Source organism: Salminus brasiliensis, chromosome 2 (genome assembly GCF_030463535.1).
Source record: "Salminus brasiliensis chromosome 2, fSalBra1.hap2, whole genome shotgun sequence".
Lineage (NCBI taxonomy): Eukaryota > Metazoa > Chordata > Actinopteri > Characiformes > Bryconidae > Salminus > Salminus brasiliensis.
In genome coordinates this window covers 50,453,671-50,475,524 of record NC_132879.1, presented here as the reverse complement: position 1 = coordinate 50,475,524, position 21,854 = coordinate 50,453,671, and the positions used below count along the sequence as shown (strand labels likewise).

Here is a 21,854-nt window from a genome sequence, read left to right as displayed (position 1 = left end):
CTCCAGTTTTGGAAGATGGACTGATCTAAACATTGAGGCTAAATGGAATGTGTTGGCATTTCTTTACCACTGACTTCACAGCTATACTGTACCTGAATATACATAATTTTTAGTCTTTTAAGGGTCTTGATGAACTGAAGGAGCAAAAAGACAAAGCAAACGACAGACTAGACATTCACACAATTTTATTGACTTTATAAACCCATATAACAGTGAGTACAGAGGCATTTGCTGAAAATGTTAAGGCATAACCATCACTGCTTCACAGGTTAAATGCTTCCATTGAGAATATGAGAATATTGTTCCCCCTCCCAATGCACTTGCCATGTGTCAAGTGTTCACATTCAGTACAAGGTAACACATGCAAAAGTGTGTACATTAATATATAGAAGATAAAAAAAGGGAAGCGCTAGGGCTACCATGTGGTCAAAAGAAAGAATTCTGGTCATTATCGTTGGCTGTCTTTGGTTTTCATTTGGCACCATTTCTCATAAATACTGAAACACTGAAAATAAATAACACTGTTCCTGTAAAATACTTTTGGTCGTACTTGCTGGTCATTATGAAGGTATAGCACCACAGTATGCTTTTAGAATAGTAAAGCTCTCCCCAGGTGGCGCTGTGTATACACCTTCTATGGTAAAATGTCACAGTACTGGGCTGTGGAGCAGACCGGGACATCTGAAAGTGTCTGGCGTCAGCCGGTTTCGGGGCGATGGACCAAGCGGTTTGAAGGCAGGCCAGTTCCTCATGCGGTGGACTCATTGGCATCAGCAGGGTAAGAAGAAATCTCCTTGAAAAGTTCATCCTCTTTCAGCATGCTCTAGATAACAGAACAAAGAGCAGCAGCTAACAGGGAGTCGTGAAAACGGACAGTAACTGATCGGGTGTGCAACGTCAGGTCTAAGCTCTACCTTTTGCATAGATAAGTGGTTATATTTAACACGTGGACACTTTATCTACATCTGCCTCTTTTTTCATGCTTAGGAACTTTAAGTTGGTCTAACAGCTGCAGCTAACCCAAAAGACAAAAGGTCTGCTTGTGCAAGGCCTTTCAATGACAACATTAAAATAGCAGCTTTGTTCAGTGCTGTGGAAACACTGACCCATGCAAACTGGCCAACAAACAAGGATCTCACTGAAGACTCCAAAAACACTCCAAAATCTTTCACTCACAGGTTCGGAAAATCTAATTTCCAAAATCAGATTAGATTCAAAATTGCTGGGTATTTTCCACCCATGCTCCTACCTTAAAACTGCCAAGTTTTTTTTTCTTGACCAAAAAAAAAAAAAAAGCTACAGTAATCTGAATGAACCAAAGGTTAAATGTTATGGTCAGTTTTAAAGTGTGTGCATGACCAGCTTGGCATCTTACAGTCAGATTATTGATCCCCTCCGAGAAGGCTCCGATCTGCCTCACAGTGCCCTCAGAGTCCTCCATCTACAAGCACAGAAAACAGCATTTTTAAAACAATTCTACATTGATATTTAGCAAACCAACAAACATCACTTGGCATCAATATTCCAGTTTCTATCAATGATCAACATAGCCATTTCATCCAGAAACGGATCAGATCTAATCGACCTCGACTGTGTACACAAGCTATGCTGCGTTTGCTTGTTAAAGCATTTGGGAATTGCAGGGCAGAGCATTCCAGGCATCTGAAGGTACAGAGAAAGAAATTATACAAAGAAACACAGAGAGATTAAGGAGGATTAAGAATGCAAAGTCATTTTGGATTTCTATTGGTTTGTTCATCTTGTGTAGTATCAGTATCAGTAACCCTGCAATAATGTTTTTTTTTCCTTTGGCCACTACTGAAGAGACTACAGTGTGCTAAGTTTTTTTGTGTGCTGTTTTACAATAGCTAATAAACAAACCTTTGATGTTTTTAAAATATTTTCTAATACATATTCTAAAAGTATTTCCCCAAAATTGTAAAAGGTAACTGTATTTACAAAATGCAAGTCTGACTGAATTCAAAAATACATTTCTGTGCACGCATTTCTAATACCTATATTCCATTACATCCCGTACTTCTATGTAGCTTTAGTCTCCTGTTGTGATGACCAGCCACTTAAAATGTTAAGTTTTAAAATGCTGAGAAAAAAACTTTTTTCTTTTAAGTTCAATTTGGCTAGCTGGTCTACTAGCATGATCAACCTGACCAAAATAGTCTAAAACATTAAAAAAGTATGATCAAGTCCACCAGCACAACCAGCACAGTCCACTAGTATGACCAAGCTTAGTCAAGTTGGTGGTGCTGGTAGACCAGTTTGACCTTTGCAAGTCAAAAGCTAAGATGGTCATCCAGTCTAACCAACTGGCTTACATAAAGTATGTTCTCGTCTGGATGACCAGCTTTTTCAGACCATTAAGGACCAATTTAGACCACCTGAAACCAGTTGAGATGGATTTTTCAGAAGGGCTCCTGTTGTCTGGTTGTATTTTTTTCTTTGATTCCAGATTCCTTTGATTGAGTCCATACAATTAATGTAGCTGCATCACATTTAGCTTAGGTTCAAATGTAAACACAACGTACTTGTAGGAAATCAGGATCAGGGCAAATAAAACCCATTCACATCTGGTACTAATGTAAAGCAGGCTCTGGGACCGTAATAAGCAGACAGAGAAGTGTTAACACCTGCTCCAGCTGGTCCAGCTCATCCTGGTACATGGGCAGGCCTCTGTGGAAACTGCTGCTCTGGGGCATCTGCACGTCCATGGGACACACATACTCCTCACTGTCCTCTTGGCGTTTCCTCCGCAACGTCCCGAACCCTCCAAACGACAGACGCCTCGGCTGGGAGAGGAAGATTACGGTCATCACCAGAGAGAACAAAACAGAAAGCAGCCTAAGCCAAACAGAAACCACCTCCAGATCCGGTTCCTGCTGTAGGAGGAGGTCTCTCCCCAGTGTGTCTTTAACTACATCCACACGTTCATTCTTAAGTGCCACAGAGCCTCTTTCTGTGATTATAGCCTGCGTTACCCTTCCCCAATTACATCCACACATTCACTGCTTCAAAGCGCAGAGGGCCAAGTGCTTCACTCTTCAGCATGAGCATGTTACATGATTTAAGAGACACATTCAATTTTATTAGTCATATTGCATAGGAACTTTGTAATTTCATTAATAAAATCAGTGAGTGTCCATTTGCATTTCTTTCTAGATTAAGATCTGAACAAACTGGTCCAGTCAATAATGCTAATGTTGATAACAGTGAATGTAAGTCAATAGTCACCAAAGTGCATGTATTCAAATCGGGGTAGAGTTTCCATGTTCTCCCAGTGTCTGCATGGGTTTCCTTCCACAGTCCAGAAACATGGTGGTGTGTGGGTGTGTGTGTGTGTGTGTGTGTGTGTGTGTGTGTGTGTGTGTGTGTGTGTGTGTGTGTGTGAGAACGAGTGCATGTCTACATGCCCAGGTATGGACTGACACTGCCATTGATTGGCACTTTCCACCACCACTGCACCACGGGTAAACACTAACTGGTACATTATTATTATTCAGCCAGAGACTGACTACTCTGTTCTGTGAATGGTTTTACATCAGCCTAAACTTCTCAGTTTTTAGATTAACAGATAAATGTTAAAATCATTTTAAACAGCGCTTCTTCTGGAGCAACCCTTACGTTCCCCCAGCCTTTGGGTGAACCTTGAGAAGCCATCAAGGACACTCATGTGGTACATCTGGCCATGTCTCTCTGCAGTAGGTCAAGGTGATGGTCTATAACCACGTAGAGTATAAAGCAGCTGGTACCTTCACTTTGGCTGTGGCCGTGAGCAGAGTGTAATCAGGGTTCTCCAAACATTCCTGCTTGAGTCTCTGTGCCTCTGCACCAATCAGGAGGTGGAAGTGGGTTGCCAGGTGACGCCTCAACAGAGTTTTGCTGGGTGGGATGTTCAAGAGGAGGGCCATGGACTCTACATTGAACCGAGGCTCCAAGACCTGAGAAGAATAAATAGGTATAATAACACTGTTTAGTAAATGTTTTACCTGTGGCTCACTGAAGTAACTCTGAACACTCAATCAATACCATGTGTTTAAGCAGAAAAGGAAATCTTTCATTATGCTTTGAATTTATTGACGTTACGACTGTCAGTCAAATAAATAATAATAAAAAAGGAGAAAATAAATAAATGACATGGATTGTCTTAACTTTCAAACGAGATCATAAAATACTTCCTTTTCTACGTATCCTGCTCCATATATGTATGCATGCACAACATGTGGACAAAAGTATTAGGACACCTGCTCATTGTTTCTTCCAAAATCATTATTTATTTAAAAAATGCTGTGAGGATTTACTGAGGTCAGGATGTTGGATGATCACCACCTCACCTCAAGAACTGGATGGAGCACCATCATTCCAGGGAACACAGCTCAATACTAGGGGGCTTTATGCCCCTGTAGCCCATATATATATATATATATATATATATTTTTATATAAAAATATATATAAAAAAAAGTTGTTTTTCAGGCGTCCAGTGAAGGGAAATCCTAATGATCCAGCAGACCCAGACATTTATGACAACTGCATGCTTCCAACTTTGTGGAAACACATGCCTTCATGCACACAACACAAGGTACATGAAGGCATGGTTGGTTGAGTTTGGAAGAACTTGGAAGACAAAGCGGCACAGAGCTCTGGCCTAAACCCCATCGAACACCTTTGGGATGAACTAGAACAGAGAATGCAAGTGAGGCCGTCTTGTTCAACATCGGTGTCGGATCTCAAAAATGCTTTTCTAGATGAATGAGCTAAACATCCCACAGACACACACTTCAATTTTTGTAAAAAGCCTTTCCAGAACAGCGGCAACTGTTGTAGCTGCAAATGGGGGAGACCAGCTCCATATTAGTGCCTATGGTTTTAGAATGAGAGGTCATTTAAACTTCTGTATGTGTAGACGTCCCAATACTTATATATAAAACAAGATGTCCAAGTGTGAACGCCGCCCCCCTTTCCAGAAGGGCAGTTTTCTGCTTGTCCAGTGCTTAGTTCCTACAACCCCCTCTCCTGTTCCCCTTTCTTGTGTGCTTTTTCCACCCTCTCCATACCATCAGGCCGCCATGCACTCCGCTTCCTCTCAGGTTGGGTGCATACTCTGCCAGATCCACTGAGCGCAGCCACTCCATCACTCTGTGATTGGTCCACTCACACACTTCTGCTGGTGTGATATTATTCTGTACACAAAAGATGGTCACATCATCATCATCATCATCTATTCAGAAAAACAAAAGACTGGGTTTGTGAAAAGGACTGGAACCTCATTGGAGGGTCTACGGCGGAGGCAGTTGGGCTCGTAGCAGTTGATCCGCAGCACCTGGATGGCCCTCTTGATGCTCAGATGGTGAAGCACACTGCCCACCTTCAGACTAAGCAAGTCATCCTACCAAGAGTCAAAGTCACTGTTAAGCACTGCTCAAAACCACTTTATTCATGTGAGACATTTTGAGTAAGGAAACCTTTAACTTACTACGGTCATATAGTGAAGCATACGCCCATCCACTCGACCCTCATCAAACTGAGATTTGTACTGAGGCAGCCCGATGTCATCCAGCCACCCTTGAGTGAGAGAAGGACAATTAGCCCAAAGTTTTATGAAAGCTTCACTGTAAAGAGAGATAGTCTTTGCTCAGTAATCACTCACGAGTAACCCAGTTGAAGTCCAGTTTGCTCTTGGCATCATCTTCCTTTGACCCCAGAGTCTGAATGGCCAGCTGCAGTTTCTTTCTGTGAAGAGGATGCCTGATGCCCAGTTCCTACAGTACATGAACAAATGCAAAGGACCATGCATTTTTCCCTGCTGCTCTAAAAGAGGTAAGCCTATGTCTGGACAACTGGAATATTTGAGCTCCAACCTTTTCCAGATCATGCTGCGAGGCATTTAGCAGGGTCTGCCCTGAGCGAATCCACTGCTGGGCATGGCTGAGGTAATGGCCCAAACCCTGCTCCTGCAGCCACACACACACCTGCTCTTTACTCCAGCGAGCAAATGGGGTGTCCAACTCACTGCACAAAGAGAGAAATAATAAATAAATAAATAAATAAAATCTTATACATTACAGGATCAAAGTGACCAATCTTGTTCACACTTACTTGTTGTTGCCACGCTGTAAATCATGTGACCAACCCAGTCTAGGTCCAGCTGTTGCTCTGACTCCACCCCTTTTGAACTCTGACTCAGGAGCGTCATCCAGGTTAAATGAAGTAGACTGACTCCTCTTCATGCTAGGGGAGAGCATAGATCTTTTATAATTTATTAAGTCCTTATGAGTTCCATTAATGGTTCAAGTAGCCAAAGAACAACAATAAGCAGAGATAATAAAGAACACTTACATTCCCAAAAACTTGCGGATGCCCTTCATCTTCTTCTTGCTCTCTGGAGAGAATTTGTCCCCCTCTTTTGGCTTGGGAGATGGAACTCCAGCCAAATCCAAGTGCTCAGTCCTTTTCCGCTCAGCTTCAGCTGCTAAAATTGTATCAAAATGAGTCTGAGGACCACACTATCCATAATGCACAAAGGAGAATACAGCTCTAGTTCAGGTATAACGGACACCAGTCAAGTCAATCTTTTTTTGGCCTTTGTCCTCTTGGTTCGGAGAAAACTAATTGGTTTGCTCCTATCCAAGAGTGTTAGAAGCAAAAACATTGAGCCATGAACTTAAAGGAATTCTCCAGGGCTATTCCTCCTAATCTCCATCTGCAACACAGTACATCTAGACAACAAACGTCATGGCCAAGTTTTGACCCACAATGCCCATGATTTTCGTACCGTTGTAGAATGACCGGCAACTTGAAGAACATGCAGAACATATGGTTTTATTCTTTCACCTTAGTTTCAGAAGATAAAATGGTTGTTAAAGACTAATACCAAGACAAATGTGCATTGTCTCAGCACCTCTAATGTGTTGTCATGGCTAAAATAATAATTCATTTTATTACTTACTACATATTTCACAGTTTTGAATAAGAAAGAAAAGGGAAAGAAAATTGACTCAAGCTCCTTAACCAGAAGCTGAATTTGGTCTGTAAAGTCAAGATTAAAGGTCTAGGGAGGCTTTGCTGTCTTTTCAACAAGCGGAACCTAAAGTCATACTGATGAAAGGTGATTAATATGGAAATGCAATCAAATTGTCGATGGTAATAATCGACAAATAAAAAAATAGACTGAAAAAAAAACTGCTGTATTCCTTCAATAACGTTCCAATGAAAGCTAACCAGACCTCAAATCAGAACTCCGTGACCATCTGATCTGAGCCACCAGTCAGCAGGCCTTCTATTCACTGTACTGTATCTAACATGAGTGAACTTGGGTCTTCAACACATCACAGAACACAGAGGAGGCAGGATAAATAAAACCAGACAGACAGACAGACAGACAGACAGACAGACAGACGCTTACTCTTGACACAAAGACCCAAAACACGACACACACACATACACATTATACACAGTCCTGGACAAACATACAAAACCCTGAGGAGAACAGAAACAGAGCCTGAGTGCAGACCCTCAAGCGTGATATTTCTGCTCACGAGCGGTTGGTGTTCTGGGCAAGAACATCAGGCTATACCAAAAGGAACCCTCCAGCAATAACCTGATTCAATTAAGTTAAGTCACTGTGGATTAGAGCATCTGCCAAACGCTGTAAACGTAAACATATGACCGTATTCATCAGTAAATTCTGACTGAGATGTGATTCATGGCTGACCCAGGTTTGGAGCGCTGGCTGTCCTCTTTCCACCTCGGATCTTGAAGAAGCCCCTTCCGAATGAGGAGCGACTTTTTCTGGTGCCAAAGCCATCACTCTCCCCCGGGCTTGGGTGAGAGAGGGAGGCTGATGGAGAGTTCTTTTTACTATCTCCCTCCTCAGCTTCAGCCTGGCAAAAAGCAAAAGTGTCAATGACCAGGGTCAGGAAATATAACCATAGCCTAGTCACACAGGTTAAAGTGATGGTTAGGCCAAATATCAGGATGTACATAATCAGTCAACATACATTAGTCTCTGAAATTAGCTGCTTTAATTTTCATGCGGACTTCATGCCCAAATGATCACACCAAGTAGTCTTGCTTATGTGATATCTGACATGGTATAACTTACTGATGCGTAGTTAGACAACAGCAGCAACCCTGCTGAGCTCTAGAGCTGTGTCTGAAACTGGGCCCTAGTCACTATGTGGGGCACTACTTTAAAAGTTCTGCCATTTTGTAGTCGCATCCAAAAACAGTGCAAAATGTAGTGCTCTTCAACAATCCCAAAATGCAACACAATATGTAGTGTACAAACGACGTGCACTAGCAGGACATTGTATTGTTTGGCTCGAAGATTCACATGTAGCTTCTCTGAGAACGCGTGAAAATCAGATTGCTCATGTGAAGCACTTTGCTGTCACACGACAGAGCTCACACACACCAAGACACGTAATAGTTCACTAGCTTGTCGAATTCTGTTCCCTGTAAAGAAGAACTATATAGTGATCTGGATTTCTACATGTTGGGGATTGAGAGTAGGGCACAGTTTGGGACACAGATCATGTGTTTTCTGGCATGTGGATTGCCCTGTGTGTCCTTTCTTTCATCAAATGTTCCCTACATTAGCATCATAGCTTCATCACAAAGCTAAGCTAGATTTGGACACCAAGGACATCGTAGCTGACCCACCACTTAAAAAGTCATAAAATTAGTAGTTTCACTTTTAGCTCCACTTGAAGCCTGTTTAAGTAACATTGTGTAAAATTATGTAAGCATTTGTTTTAGCTTTTAAAGTTGAGTTAACTTTGCTTCAATTATTTCTATATTACCATTATGGTTGCCATGACTATTGTAGTCATACGCACTGGTAGTTCACCCAGCTCTCGATCACTCATATGTGCTCTACACTCAAAAATATTATTATTATGGCATGTGGCTAATGGAAAGATCCTGAGCTGAAGTGATAACAGTTTTTGATTGTAGTTGTGATTACAAACAACAGAGGGCGCCAAAGACGCACAATATGTTTTATGCAAGGAACTTCTTATCTGAATGAAGAAAAGCTCTATTTGGAATAAATACCTCCTCTCTGTCGGCAGCAGGAGATGTGCTTTCTGACCCAAGTCCGTCAGTGGACCTACAACCAGGACAAACACCAAAAATAACTTTTCCACTGCAAAGAAAACAGGATGTATTTTGGTAAAATATCCTTAATGGAATCTGTGAAGCAGGTCAGAGTGTCAGTACTGAGGGTAAAAACAAAACCTGTGCGTAGGGCCTGCTTCTTCCTGACCCGCTGGTTTGAAGTCGGACATGATGGAAAGCTCAGAGTCAGAGAGGAGCTCAGTGCACGGAATCAGCTGAGGCTGTAAAGAGCCAAGAGAGCAACACAGGAACAAAGAGAGGATGAACAGAGAGGGACAGGAACCACAGAAGAACAAGGCAAGGCCAACAGTCTTTCTAAAAAGAGGTTCCTAAATGGTTCTTGGTTCAAGGAAAAAAAAAGTGGTTCAAGTGAATTAAGTTTAGGAACAATTTATTTAAAAATGTTCTTTAGAGAACCAACGGTTCTTCTATTAGTAAAGAAGAAAGATCAATAAAAACAAACAAGCAGTACATTAATATTCACATATCATGGCATGTCTTTTAGAGCCCCAGAATAAAAGAGAACCTCAGAAGGAACACGTTTGGTTCTTTACAAAGCCTCTCAGTGCATGGTTCATCAGAGAGTAGTGTGTGAGCACAAAGAACCTTTTTAAAATTTATGGAACATGACCTCCAGTGTGTGAATCTTCTCTAAACCCTTAAAATATCCTTCACACTCTCAAACCTCGTTTTCAAACCGTGTTCTTTAGGGAACCAAAAAACGTTCTTCTACAGTGTCACTCAAAGAAAGTCAGTTTAACTTCTATGCCAGTTTACAAAACAATGAGAAACACTCCCAAGAAATGAAGACAAAGGAGCTGGACGTCCTTATGTCCTAAAGGAAGTCTGAAGAACATCCTGTGTATACAGCGGGGTTTGTGTGCCTGTGCGTATGTGTAGTTGTTTGAGACCGTGTGGAGGTTGTACCTCATCAGTCTCCTCTCCGCCGCCCAGGGAAACACTTTCAGTAACTGCAGCTGCTGAGGCTATGGCAAAACCTTCACACACCCCCAGACTAGTGTCCTCTTCCTTAGCCCTGTCTGAGAGCGGAGAGCGGAGGCACATTAGGGAGACTGGCCAGCAGCTGGTGGTTATGGGAAAACAAACTTGGGCATGATTAAAACCACGTTCTGCTTAAATTCAGTTTAATTCCTCTCTGTTCAGACACTGAGAAGCAGTGCAGGTAATTTATGAAAACAGCTTGAGTCAGACATGAGGATCGGTGTTTAATTCTGCCTTAAAATTGAGTTAGAAAGATCTGAGATGAACTCTTTCAAGTGACAATGGCTCATGTACATCCCAGTGATCAAGAAGATCAACAACAAGACCTGTCATTTATCTGTATGCAAGTATACAGTCCTCCTGTCTGTGCTAGGATTTGATGGACCACACACACACACACACATACACATACACACATACACACATACACACATACACACACACCTCGAGCTCTAGATTCTACAAGTCTCCAGAACTGTACTGGTGGCTTGGCAATGTCATCCTTCCAAAATATACTTCCTTAATGGCTGCTTTGATGATGGGGTAGTGAGTAAATATTCCACAGGTATTCAGCAGGGTTGAGATCAGGTGTTCGTTAAGGCCATAGCATTTGATTTACATAATTTTCCTACTCCACCAGACTATTTAGGGACCCCTCGTGCCCCATTGATGGGGGCATTTCAGCATGGACATGTGCTAAGCATCTCCACCTCCACCAACCACTGACTGAGATGTTTGATTGGGGTTTCCATAAAAGATTTCAGCAATGTCTTGTTTTCGTTCTGACCTTTCTTAAGAAAATAAAAGTCTACATCAGATTAATGAGGTGTTTTGAACTGCAGAATTGTTCACAGCTCTGCTCTTATAATGATGGATCCCACTGCCCTTGTAAACTAAAGAAACTCCAAGTAATGAGACATTGGTCAATGTCCAGATCTTTGTAGTGTTCTTACATTTAGATGCTTAGAAAAACACACCTGTTGTACGGAAGCTCTCACCTTTATGTCCCTGTACTGACATCACCATGTCCTGTACTTTCCTGTAGCGTATCAGTGACTGCTGCAACTCCTCAATCTTACGATCCTGGAAGAAATATCATACTTAACACTTTAGCACAGATCTTTATTGTATCTTTTATTTTTTATGTATTTATTACACTAATTATCAGGTTCTAACAATAACTCACACAGCAGCCAATACTGTAATGATCACATTTTTAAAAATGATAAGTTAATAAGTGACTTCCTACAGATCACAACAAGACCGAGATCACCTTCTCATCATTAGCCACCATTAAAGACTCCACAGCCCGCCTCATTCTCTGCACTTCCATATCTGGTGAAGGACAGCACATTACACACGGTTCAGACAAAATAACAAACTGATATGAAATAAGTGAATGTTATGTTACATGGTCGTCCCAACTAAATAATCAACTAAATAATCAACAGCAATATGAGATTTTACACAATTCAAGACAACTAGAGACACCAAATGATTTTGATCTGTCACTTTATCAGCACTTTGCAAATTAACAATAGAGAGAACAGCTTATTCGCTGCAAGCCATTTGTTGTACTCATCATATGCTGAGCTGTGTGCTGCTCAGTATAATAAATCACGCAGCACAGACAAGGTAGTGATGTCTGTAGTGCAAAAATCTTGTCCGCTTTAGAGCTCTTGTCTGGACATGCAAAATATGATTTTTTTTTTTCTTTTGCAGAAACACTCTGTGAATAGCATTGCACTGTGTGCTAATGCAGCAGAAGACATTCATTACCTTGTGCTCTAAATATTCAGCAATAAAGTGCAAAAATAAGCAAGCAAGTGTATCTTTTGTCAGCACAATGCAGGGACAAGTGTGAACTCAAGGTGAAGTAAATGTTACCTGGGCCTGATCAATTAAGGGGGCAAAGAAGTGAAGCAGTACCTTTCTCTCTGCTCTGGCCTCCATCTGGAGTAACAACCTCAGGTACAGCTTTCTCTTTCAGGTTCCTCAGCTCCTGCTCGGCCTCCTCCAGCTGCCTCTGCACGGTCATCAGTTCTTCCTTTTAAAGAACAACGACCTCATGAAGATTCTACATTTAACTTCACTTTACAGATTAAAATGACAGTCAATCATGCTTGTACAAATAATAATAAACACACACACACATTTATAAATAAAAAAAAATTAAATAAATAAAATAATGCAGCAAGGCACAGGGGCTTAGCATGCTTAAAAGGGAGATGTTAATAGTGCACAGCAATGAAGTGCATTAGAGAGAGAGAGAGAGAGAGAGAGAGAGAGAAAAAATCTTACTATGGACACCAGGTAACCATAACAGCCTACAATGAATCTATTAAGGCTGCAGTGGTTTTAAAACAACAACATAATTGTTCGTTTTGTTGTTAATTTTACAATGGCTTTAAATAGGGCTCAGCCAATCAGACACTAGAACTGGAGATGTCTGTTTTCTAAATCACATCAAGTCACATGATTAGAAACTGCCAGACATAGAGGAGAGGATAAACAGTCTGGTTGGCTGAGCAGCACATGAGGGCTGGAAGCACTTTAGAGTCCGGAAGCGGTCTTAGACAGAGATGGATGAGAAAACAAAAGAAAAGAAAGCAGGTGAAGCAGAGAAATACTCCCAACTACCCGCCTTTCTCAGAGAGGGGGTGGTCTGAAGAGTCACCGACAGGACACAGTGAGAGTCCACTGTTTACAGCCATCAAAGAACAGGGGAAAGGAGAAGCACATGAAAACAGGAGACAAGAGTGTACAGGGCAAACAGTGAGTGATCTCTGCCGAGAAGGGTTGCATAAGGTGTCCTTTCTTAATCATTACTGCAATACTGACCATTGCAAAACTGATATTGGAGAGGCTGGGATTTCTAAACAAAAATATTAATGCCAATTTTAAAGCTTAGAAATATGAGAATTATTGGCCACATCATTACAGTTACAATGAAATGCAGATCAATTATATTAACACAGTTTGAATGTAAAGCACCAAGGAAGCCACAAAATATCTGGAGACTTTTTACATTTTTATTTGTTGTTTGAAGTTTTCGGTACAGTGATTCGGTTTTGCCAATAAATCCACCCGTTTGTAGCTCCCCCTAGCACTAGTAATACTCCACACACTAGGAGGGTAAGGACTTAACACACGTCTCATACGATACACGTGAAGACAGCCACTGCTCCTTTTTTGAACTGCCGATGATGAAGCATCGCCAGGTAGCCGACATGCTCTAAAGAAAGTGCCATACACCTGTGCCAGCAAACACTGCTTCTAGAGTGAGGGGAGGGAGCACAATCTGCCCACCCGGAGAGAGCCTTTTATCAGAGGGGATGATTTATTGAACAGTACCTGTTCATTTTATTATTATTGTTCTACCATGATACTTTAGGGGTTCTGTATAACAACAAGATCTCAAAATCTCATAATACAGCATTTTGTCCATTATACAAAATTAGTGCAGAAGCTGAATCCTTTCATCTAGCAGGCATTTTTAAAAGGAAAAAAACAAACCATTAAAAGCTTAAAACAGACATTCTTTAAATATATACACACACACACACACACACACACACACACACACACACACACACACACACACACACACACACATATATATATATATATATACACACACACACACACACATACACATATACACACACACACACACACACACACACACACACACACATACACATATACACACACACACACACACACACACACACACACACACACACACACACACACACACAGATATCAGAATACATACAAACAGAATTCATAGTTTTCAATCACTGTGCTTATTACAACACCTAAGCTCTCCTCAGGGGAGTCTAGTATTATTTATAGTAATCATACAACACCTGGTTTGCTTCAGTGCTTAATGACGGTAAACCAGGTGAGCTGGGGCTGGACTTAAACACATCTAGGTGCTGGCTTGTGGTGTCCAAATGAAGTCTTTGGTCTTTACACTAATAGGATCTAGAATGTTTATAAGCAAAAACTCTTTTTGTTGAGATAAATTGTTTAAAATAAGGTGTTTGGCTGCCTACCCTCTCTGCACAGTGTTGTACATACCTTTTCATAAATCATTATAAAGCTAATTGTGTTAACTAACAACTGCAGACTTATCAAGTGCTCTTACTTTGGTTGACTTCAGGCCTCTTTCCTGCTGTAGTTTCTCAGTCTCCACAGTAGCCATTCTGAGGCGCATTTCACTCAGCTCCTGATAAAGGCCCTGCAGGGACACACAGTCCTTATCTCTGAGTTAAAGGGTCAAGAATGTAAAAGGAGTTGGGGGAACTGTCCAGATGTAAATGTGTGGCTATTTCACAACAGACATAACTTTAAATTATCGCCCAGAATTATTTGGCAACATGAATTGCTGGGAGTATGCAAGATAAATGAAAGAACCTTAAGTGCACTGCTTTCAGCTATAGCTAATGCGCTCACTGATAGCGAAGGAAACCCTCTTAAAATAAAGGTTTCTTAAAAAGGTTCTTGGCTGAAACCTATGGTTGGAATCTACTGTGGATACAGATGTTCTTCATACTCACACCATTTACCAAAACGGTCCATTTAATTAGAGGTTCTTTAGGCGAGCAAAAGTCGTTGCTCCAAGACGCCTTCTCTGGACCTGTAGTTTACAGAGTGTACCACAGCTGAGGTATAAATCTGATGCTTTTACCCTTTTAGTGTACTTTGGAGGTCTGAGATTTTAAGGATACTTCCAATGCAGGACAGTGAAACATCTCTCAGCTCAGTGGTTCTTGTAGTACTGCTAAAATAAAATTCACATTAGCCCTGTCTGGCACTTTGACACAGACTCCAGCCCTCAGTGGATTTATGGTTTCTGAAATCCACACTCTTCAGCTAGAATCCCCTGTGTCCTCTAGTCTGAAGGAGCAGTGGAGAGCTGAATGGTGGTAGTGTAGTCTCAGTATTAGCAGAGTGAAATGGCTTTATGACAGGAAATGGCTCAAGAGCTCAACACTTTACTCTTAACTTTGCTTGGACAGGATTATAAATTTAAGTGGCTACACGCGAGTAACTGCACCATATGGGCCAGCAGTGTTTTTTTTAATATTTCAATTCAATTTGAGCTTTTTGAATCCTTTAATGAATTATTAGACACTATAAATTACTGGTGTGTGTGAATCTACCCAATTTATTCACAAAGAAGCTGCAGTTAATGTATGCAAATTGCAACTAAAAAAACTGAACAGTTAAAATGAATAGATCAGCCATAACATTAGTACTGTATTAGTAGCCTAATACTGAGTATGTCCTTTTGTGATGCCACAACAGATCTGACCATTGGAGGCATGGACTCTACAAGACCTCTGGAGCTGTCCTGTGGTATCTGGCACTAAATGTTAGCAGCAGATCCTTTATGTCCTGTAAGTTGTGAGGTGGGGCCACCATAGACTGCAGATGCCCCTGATCTGTTTGGCTAGACTCTGCACACTAGAAAAACCCCACAAGCACTGCCTGGTGTTTTGGAGATTCTGACCCAATCGTCTTGTCGTCACAATTTGGTTCTGTCAAAGTGGCTCAGATTCTCATGCTTGCCCATTGTTCCTGCTTCAAACACATCACCCCCCAAGAACTAAGTGATCACTTGCTTCTTAATATATCTACCCCCTGTCAGATGCCGCTGTAGATGAAGACAGTCAAGGTTTTTTACTTCATAATAACCAGTCCTAATTTTATTTTATTGTGACTTCACAGTTAAAACATGCTTTATAAACCAAGACATAGTTTTGCGACATCACTGTATTTTTATGGGTTAAGGGCATGTCTGTTACCTCACTTTCCCGGTTCTCTCGGTCAACAGTCGCCAGCTTCAGTTTCAGGCTGGATATCTCCGTCAACAACTCCAGTTTCTGAGTCTCTAATGCACTCCTGCTCAGCAACTCCTAAACAGCACATAGTGAATAGATAATGCTCTTTCGCTCTTTTCAGCAGATGTACTCAAACATTTGACTCAAACTGGTGTTCATATTTGACTTGAACTGAATTCAGCATTTTGCTAAAACACTAAAACATTTGTATGAACATAACGATCACATTCAGTTCACTTACCTGCTGTAGTAATTCCTCAGTGGCATTTAGCTTCATCCGGTGTTCCTCAAGGCACATATCTAGGTCCCTTATCTTTTCTCCCTGGACTTCCACTTGGTCTGTCAGAACACTTACCTGCAGAAAAAACAATAAGGACAACACACTGCGACTGTTAGTAGTACAGAAACAAAAGTGCAAAAGTGCATTACTCTAAGTAAAGAGGGGGCTGACAATACAGCCTGAACCCCACGGTGCACCATTTGCTGATGGATAAATCACATAAACCCATTAGGCAGTTATCCAAAACGGAAGGCCTTCTTGTCCTGTGTCTACACACCTGAAGCACCAGACATTCCTTGTCGCTCTCTAGCCGAGACAGCCTCTCCTGATAGACCAAATCTCCTGCTGTAGATCCATGGCCATTGGTCTAGAAACAAACAAGTACAGTTATCAGCAATTCTAAAAGGAACCCTGACAGCTGTAAGACTCCTAAGTTTAAAAGTTTATGCTGCTTTGGATGTCCAGTGAAAAATTGCTGTGAGAATCTGATTGCATTCAGCGACAAGTAATAGATAATCACCACCCCACCTCATCCCAAAAGTACTGGATGGTGCACAATCATTCCAGAGAACACAGTTCCACTGCCAGGGGTGCTGGCAGAGATTTAAGGCTCCATGAATAGTATTACACTGGTCCCTGCAACCCACACAATTTTGCCCAAATTAAGCTGCAACAATCAGCATGTTTCCCAGTTCAGCCCAGAGAAAGTTTGGGCATTCAGGCGATGCCAAGCCCTTGCAAAGTCTTTTCCGCTAAGGTTATGCTATAGTTGGTATTGGTTTTGAAGTCCTTGTTTTGGTATTGTAACTGCCCTACAGCCAAGACTAGCATATCAAACACATGCTCACAATTAACTTATTACCTCTCCAATTACTCCATCAATTGTCTTGATCTCTGGAGCTTTCAATAGCCACTAGAAAACAATAAAGATAATGCGAAGATTCAATTTCCATCAATAGTAAATTAAAACCTGGCTGACAAAGAAAAAAAAATAAATAAATATAAAAAAAATCATATGCTCAAGACTGCGGGGTCACAAGGTTTTCCAAATCTGAGTGAGTGTAATACTAGAGAGACGCAAGGCTTTGGAAGATTTTCACATGCAGTACTTCTACACCATGGGTGGAAATTTCATACAATGAGCCAGACTTCAGTTACATATGGAAAAAGCAGGCAGGGAGAAAATGGGCTGATCCACCCACCCCCACAGACATGGACACTTTTGCTTTTAATCATAAACAGGTCTGCAAAGACAAATCTAAATAAGATGGAAAATGAATGTATAACGCATTTGTTCTTTTTCTACTGAAAAACAGTGATGTGTCTCTTACAATCGATGGCAGGTATATATCTATATCTAATAAGAGATGCAAGACTCTAATTAAAAATATGTGAAAAGCACAACAAGTGGCATTTAGCCACAAGACAAAGATCCCAAAAAGCAGGTAAACAGTCGGAGCTGGCACATCAGCACTGGACTGGCTCCAGCAGTCTGTTGGCAGGTCACATGCAGGTCACGCTGTATAAAAGTGTTTCTGACCCAAATCAAATTAGGCTTGAAAGTGAATACAGAAGGCCAAAACACACGTCTCCTAATAAAAAGCATAATGCTGCACCGCAGGAATCATGAGACAAAAGATAATTTAATGCATCTTGAGGACATATTGTACCGGGTCATTTTACACGCTGACAGATGGATCTGAAATACAGCTGAAAGCAGCTCACAGAGAACTTAGGCCTAAACATGGTTCAAGGATGTGAATCCCTTTTGTTGTTGTAAAAAAAAAAGAGCAACACACTGAATGAAAGCATTCCTAGGGCTTGTTGAAAGTCTTACAGTAAGTAAACATCGTCTGATAGTGTTTATTTGTATAGTTCAGGGGAAAAACAAAACAAAACAAAAAACCTCAAGTAATTTCAGAGCATTTCTAGTGGTTCTTTCATCCATAAATATTTACACAGTGTACACAGCAGCTGGAGCATTTAAATGATGGAGAAAACTAAAAATATTGATTTAATAATAATAAATTCATTAATTATTAACAACATCAGTGGACGTTTCTAAGCTTTTTTTCTTAAATCCCACTTCTGCAGTTTTAAAAAAATATTCTAAAATTCCCCAGCAGGTTCTTATTTGGGATTTGTTTAGGACAATGGGATCCATCATTATCAGAGCAGAGCTGTGAACAAATCTGTGGTTTAAAAAACATCATGAATCAGACGTAGACTTTTCTACAGAACAAATTGAAAAAAAAAATTCATAGGAAGATAACTGTAAATGTGGCGCAATATCAAATGATAAAGTAGTATTACTTACTATATCAATATAGCTGTTAAACGATACCCATTGTGTTCTGTTTTGACACATATGTGTGGCCAGTTCAGGACAAGACACTTTTACTTTTCAGATTTTAAACACCAAGATCTGTTCTCATCAAGAGCCTACCGCATCCTAAAGTGATGGAATTCATGTATAAGGAAGAATCCTGGAAAACATCTGTGGAACATTTAAGTGAGAGGTATAAATGATCACTGGATTACTCGTGTCTAGAATAACAGTTGTAAAATGACTTTCAGCTAAGGAAAGAGTTAAGATATTTTCCTGGTTATGTAGAGGAGGAACTGGAGATTACACAAACATTAGGAAAGCTCTACTGTTACACATTTCTCAAAGTGCAAAAACCTCATTTGTACATAATGCCACATTTAATATTTAAGACAATATTCTAACCTTCAATGGAACTGTCAATATGTAAAAAAAAAAAAAAAAAATATATATATATATTTATTTTATATTTTTTAAAATAAATATATATTTATTTCCTCCCCATGTCATTCAGGAGCATTTCTATTGGTCCATTCATCATTGAATTTTGAAACAATATAAGGAACAGCTGCCAGTTAATTTTATGTAAAGAATGCAAAAATGGAAATGCAAGGTCTTTGCAGGACAGCAACAACATGACATATTATTCTAAATCAATCAATCAAAAAAATAAATAAATAAAAAATTATTAACCAATATGTCCATAAATGTACACAGTCGCTCATGAGATCACAAAAAGTATATGAAGGCATGTGCAAAGTTACCAGGATTAAAACTTGTTCAAATTACTCCATTTAGAGAATAGACTCACTGCAGGCAAGCAGAATTTAAACACAATATTGTATAGATCTTTAACAAGCACTAACCTTCAGCGCATGAACCTTAATATGGTTGTTACTGGTTGGTGTTTTGAGTCAAGATCAAGCTCAGTTTGTTGGCATTCTAAACTTGGTGCTACGCTCGGGATCAGATACAGGCCGACAGTTCTTGGGCTAGGATATTTCAGACCTTACTAAAGCGCTCTTCCCATCACACTCACCAGTCTGCCCTGCAGCCATTCCACCAGGCCCTCGGCTGTGGTGTGTGGCACCTGGCCTCGCAAACTCTCTCGCTCCTCTGTGTCCATCAGGGCCAGCGCCCCCCGCAGGTCCTCCAGGAGGTGCAGTGCCCGCAGGCTTCCCAGGAAGGGTGAGGTGGGGGACTGGCAGTCAAACAGGCCATTGGAGTAGTCCATGGCCTTGGAGCCTAATGGGTCACAACAGGGACGACATCAGTGGAGACTTATTTATTTGCTGGGTATTTTCTTTTACATATTCTGTGAAGGTGTTCCAAAAACAAAAAATCATGAAAAATATATTTAATTTATACATTTTTACTAAAATTAATTTGCTGTATTTATCATTGCTTTGAAAAGGTGTCCTAGAATGAAAACCTGCATCTTGGCATAGTTGGAAATTAAAATACTGTAAACCTCAAACACTAGTGGTGTAACAGATCATGGATAATTTATGATATGTATGGGTTGCCCCCGGGTTGAACTGCAGAATAAACACCAAAATGTGTAATACAGTTTTACAGCAACTGTTACTTTTTACAGTAATAATTCCCTCAGTCTGGATGCAGAGCTGTAGTGAAACCACAAAGACTGAGCAGCGGTTGGTCATGTTAACGGAGCATGTGGATAAGCATGGCCACACACCTGCAGCACCATCACTTTGGTGTGGAAATGGATAGCAGAGTTCTATTAGTGTGAGGCTTGGGAGTTAAAAAAAAACAAGTCAACCTCAAAATGACTCCAATATTAACTTTTAATGTGCAATGGAAGGGGGGGGGGGGGGGGGTAATCGCTCCGTTCAACTGCTAAATCACAGACAATGTCAAAATAAGTCTTGAATTAATAAAGGCTTACATTTGTCTCCCTGTTTCTTTTTTGGTGACCCAAAAAATGACCTGATCTGTGACTCAAAAAACACAATCTGATTCGAAGTGAAATGTTTTGTGATCCGTTACGACACTGTTGTGTCCTCTTTCAGAAGCAACTCATGTGGCCCATCTTGGTGACATTAACCAGCCAATAAAAATAAAGCTTTATTTATTTATTTTTTAAAGGAGAATTGTTTTTCATTCTGAGGCAAAATAACAGGGTTGTAAATAGATGTGTGATTCTGCATCTGTGCACCAAAGTTGCATATTACATATAAGTTACATTAAAAAACAACTTTAAATATTAAATGAATGCATTCTTGATCTTTTTTATGACTCTTTATTTTGTATCTCTATCTTTTCTACGATTTCAAACACTGCACTGACCAGTACATGTTTAAAAGCTGCTGTAAGATTATTAAAATCATGAAAGCAAATGCGGAGACCTATCAAGTCAACTCTCCAAAAGACAGGAGGGAGCCCTTTTCTGGCCACTATGGTCATTAAGGTTGGATGATTTAAACACTGGCACATCCAGCTCTGCAATTACAGGAGTCAGCGGAAAAGCACAATTTCTGCAAAGCTCTAATTCCTACAGAAAATACTTTGATTCTTTCTGCTTTCTCAGTGATGTTCCCAGAGATGGACAGTATTGTGGAGGCAGAGTGAAGAAGTATTACATTTCCTCAGTGCTGAACCAGTGGAAAAATTTACATAACGTCTCAGAGTCAGCCATAAAGCCCGGGCAGGAGGCTTTCGTACGAAACCACGAAAAGAATGGCTGTGCCGTCCCAGCTGCCTCTGAGGTGATAAATGATTTGAAAGGCATATTCCTCTCGCCTCAATAGAGCTAGAGACATAGGACTTTCAGTGTGGTATATCCCCACCCCCTATTAGAAATCCTAAATGTGAATGCTAAAGAACTAAACATGCATGCCACACACACACACACACACACACACACACACACACACACACACACACACACACACACACACACACACACACACACAGAGAGAGAGAGAGAGAGAGAAGTGACACTATTGCTGATGTGTGGAAAATTTGTCAGCATTTGTTTCCTTAAAAACAGCAATCAAATCTAAGTGAGATCAGCCACATGAACAGGTTCATACATTTATTTCTAATATTGAGTTTGTCGGTTTGATCTCTATAGTAATGCATGTATGGACACTTATTATTCTAGCCATGCTCCAGCCTACCTGCGATGATCCCATCCATCTGCTCCAGGGCTGCTGCCAACATCTCACTGGCGTCAGACATCATCTTTCAACCCTGCAAATGGCAAAAGCATCAGTACTGAGCAAAAGGTGGAGGATTCT

General features: G+C 40.7%; 1 protein-coding gene across 2 annotated transcripts in view; it reads right to left on the bottom strand.

Annotated features, from left to right (window-relative positions):
* Positions 1-168: 168 nt before the first annotated feature.
* Positions 169-21,854, bottom strand: part of ppfibp1a (PPFIA binding protein 1a) — a 33,523-nt gene continuing 11,837 nt past the window's right edge. The window contains exons 2-25 of one of the 2 annotated variants that reach the window (XM_072673076.1): positions 21,735-21,807; positions 19,631-19,836; positions 16,543-16,632; positions 16,227-16,340; positions 15,950-16,060; positions 14,287-14,397; positions 12,063-12,180; positions 11,407-11,468; positions 11,132-11,216; positions 10,059-10,171; positions 9,252-9,352; positions 9,069-9,123; positions 7,726-7,894; positions 6,351-6,483; positions 6,111-6,242; positions 5,873-6,023; positions 5,662-5,773; positions 5,488-5,576; positions 5,278-5,400; positions 5,069-5,194; positions 3,765-3,953; positions 2,646-2,804; positions 1,376-1,441; positions 169-823 (exon numbers count right to left, since the gene is read on the bottom strand). In XM_072673076.1, the coding sequence (XP_072529177.1) occupies positions 749-823; positions 1,376-1,441; positions 2,646-2,804; positions 3,765-3,953; positions 5,069-5,194; positions 5,278-5,400; positions 5,488-5,576; positions 5,662-5,773; positions 5,873-6,023; positions 6,111-6,242; positions 6,351-6,483; positions 7,726-7,894; positions 9,069-9,123; positions 9,252-9,352; positions 10,059-10,171; positions 11,132-11,216; positions 11,407-11,468; positions 12,063-12,180; positions 14,287-14,397; positions 15,950-16,060; positions 16,227-16,340; positions 16,543-16,632; positions 19,631-19,836; positions 21,735-21,798 (2,754 nt within the window). In that variant the 5' untranslated portion in view covers positions 21,799-21,807 and the 3' untranslated portion in view covers positions 169-748. The remainder of the gene's footprint in view (positions 824-1,375; positions 1,442-2,645; positions 2,805-3,764; positions 3,954-5,068; positions 5,195-5,277; positions 5,401-5,487; positions 5,577-5,661; positions 5,774-5,872; positions 6,024-6,110; positions 6,243-6,350; positions 6,484-7,725; positions 7,895-9,068; positions 9,124-9,251; positions 9,353-10,058; positions 10,172-11,131; positions 11,217-11,406; positions 11,469-12,062; positions 12,181-14,286; positions 14,398-15,949; positions 16,061-16,226; positions 16,341-16,542; positions 16,633-19,630; positions 19,837-21,734; positions 21,808-21,854) is intronic. The other variant, XM_072673077.1, reaches the window with a different exon arrangement.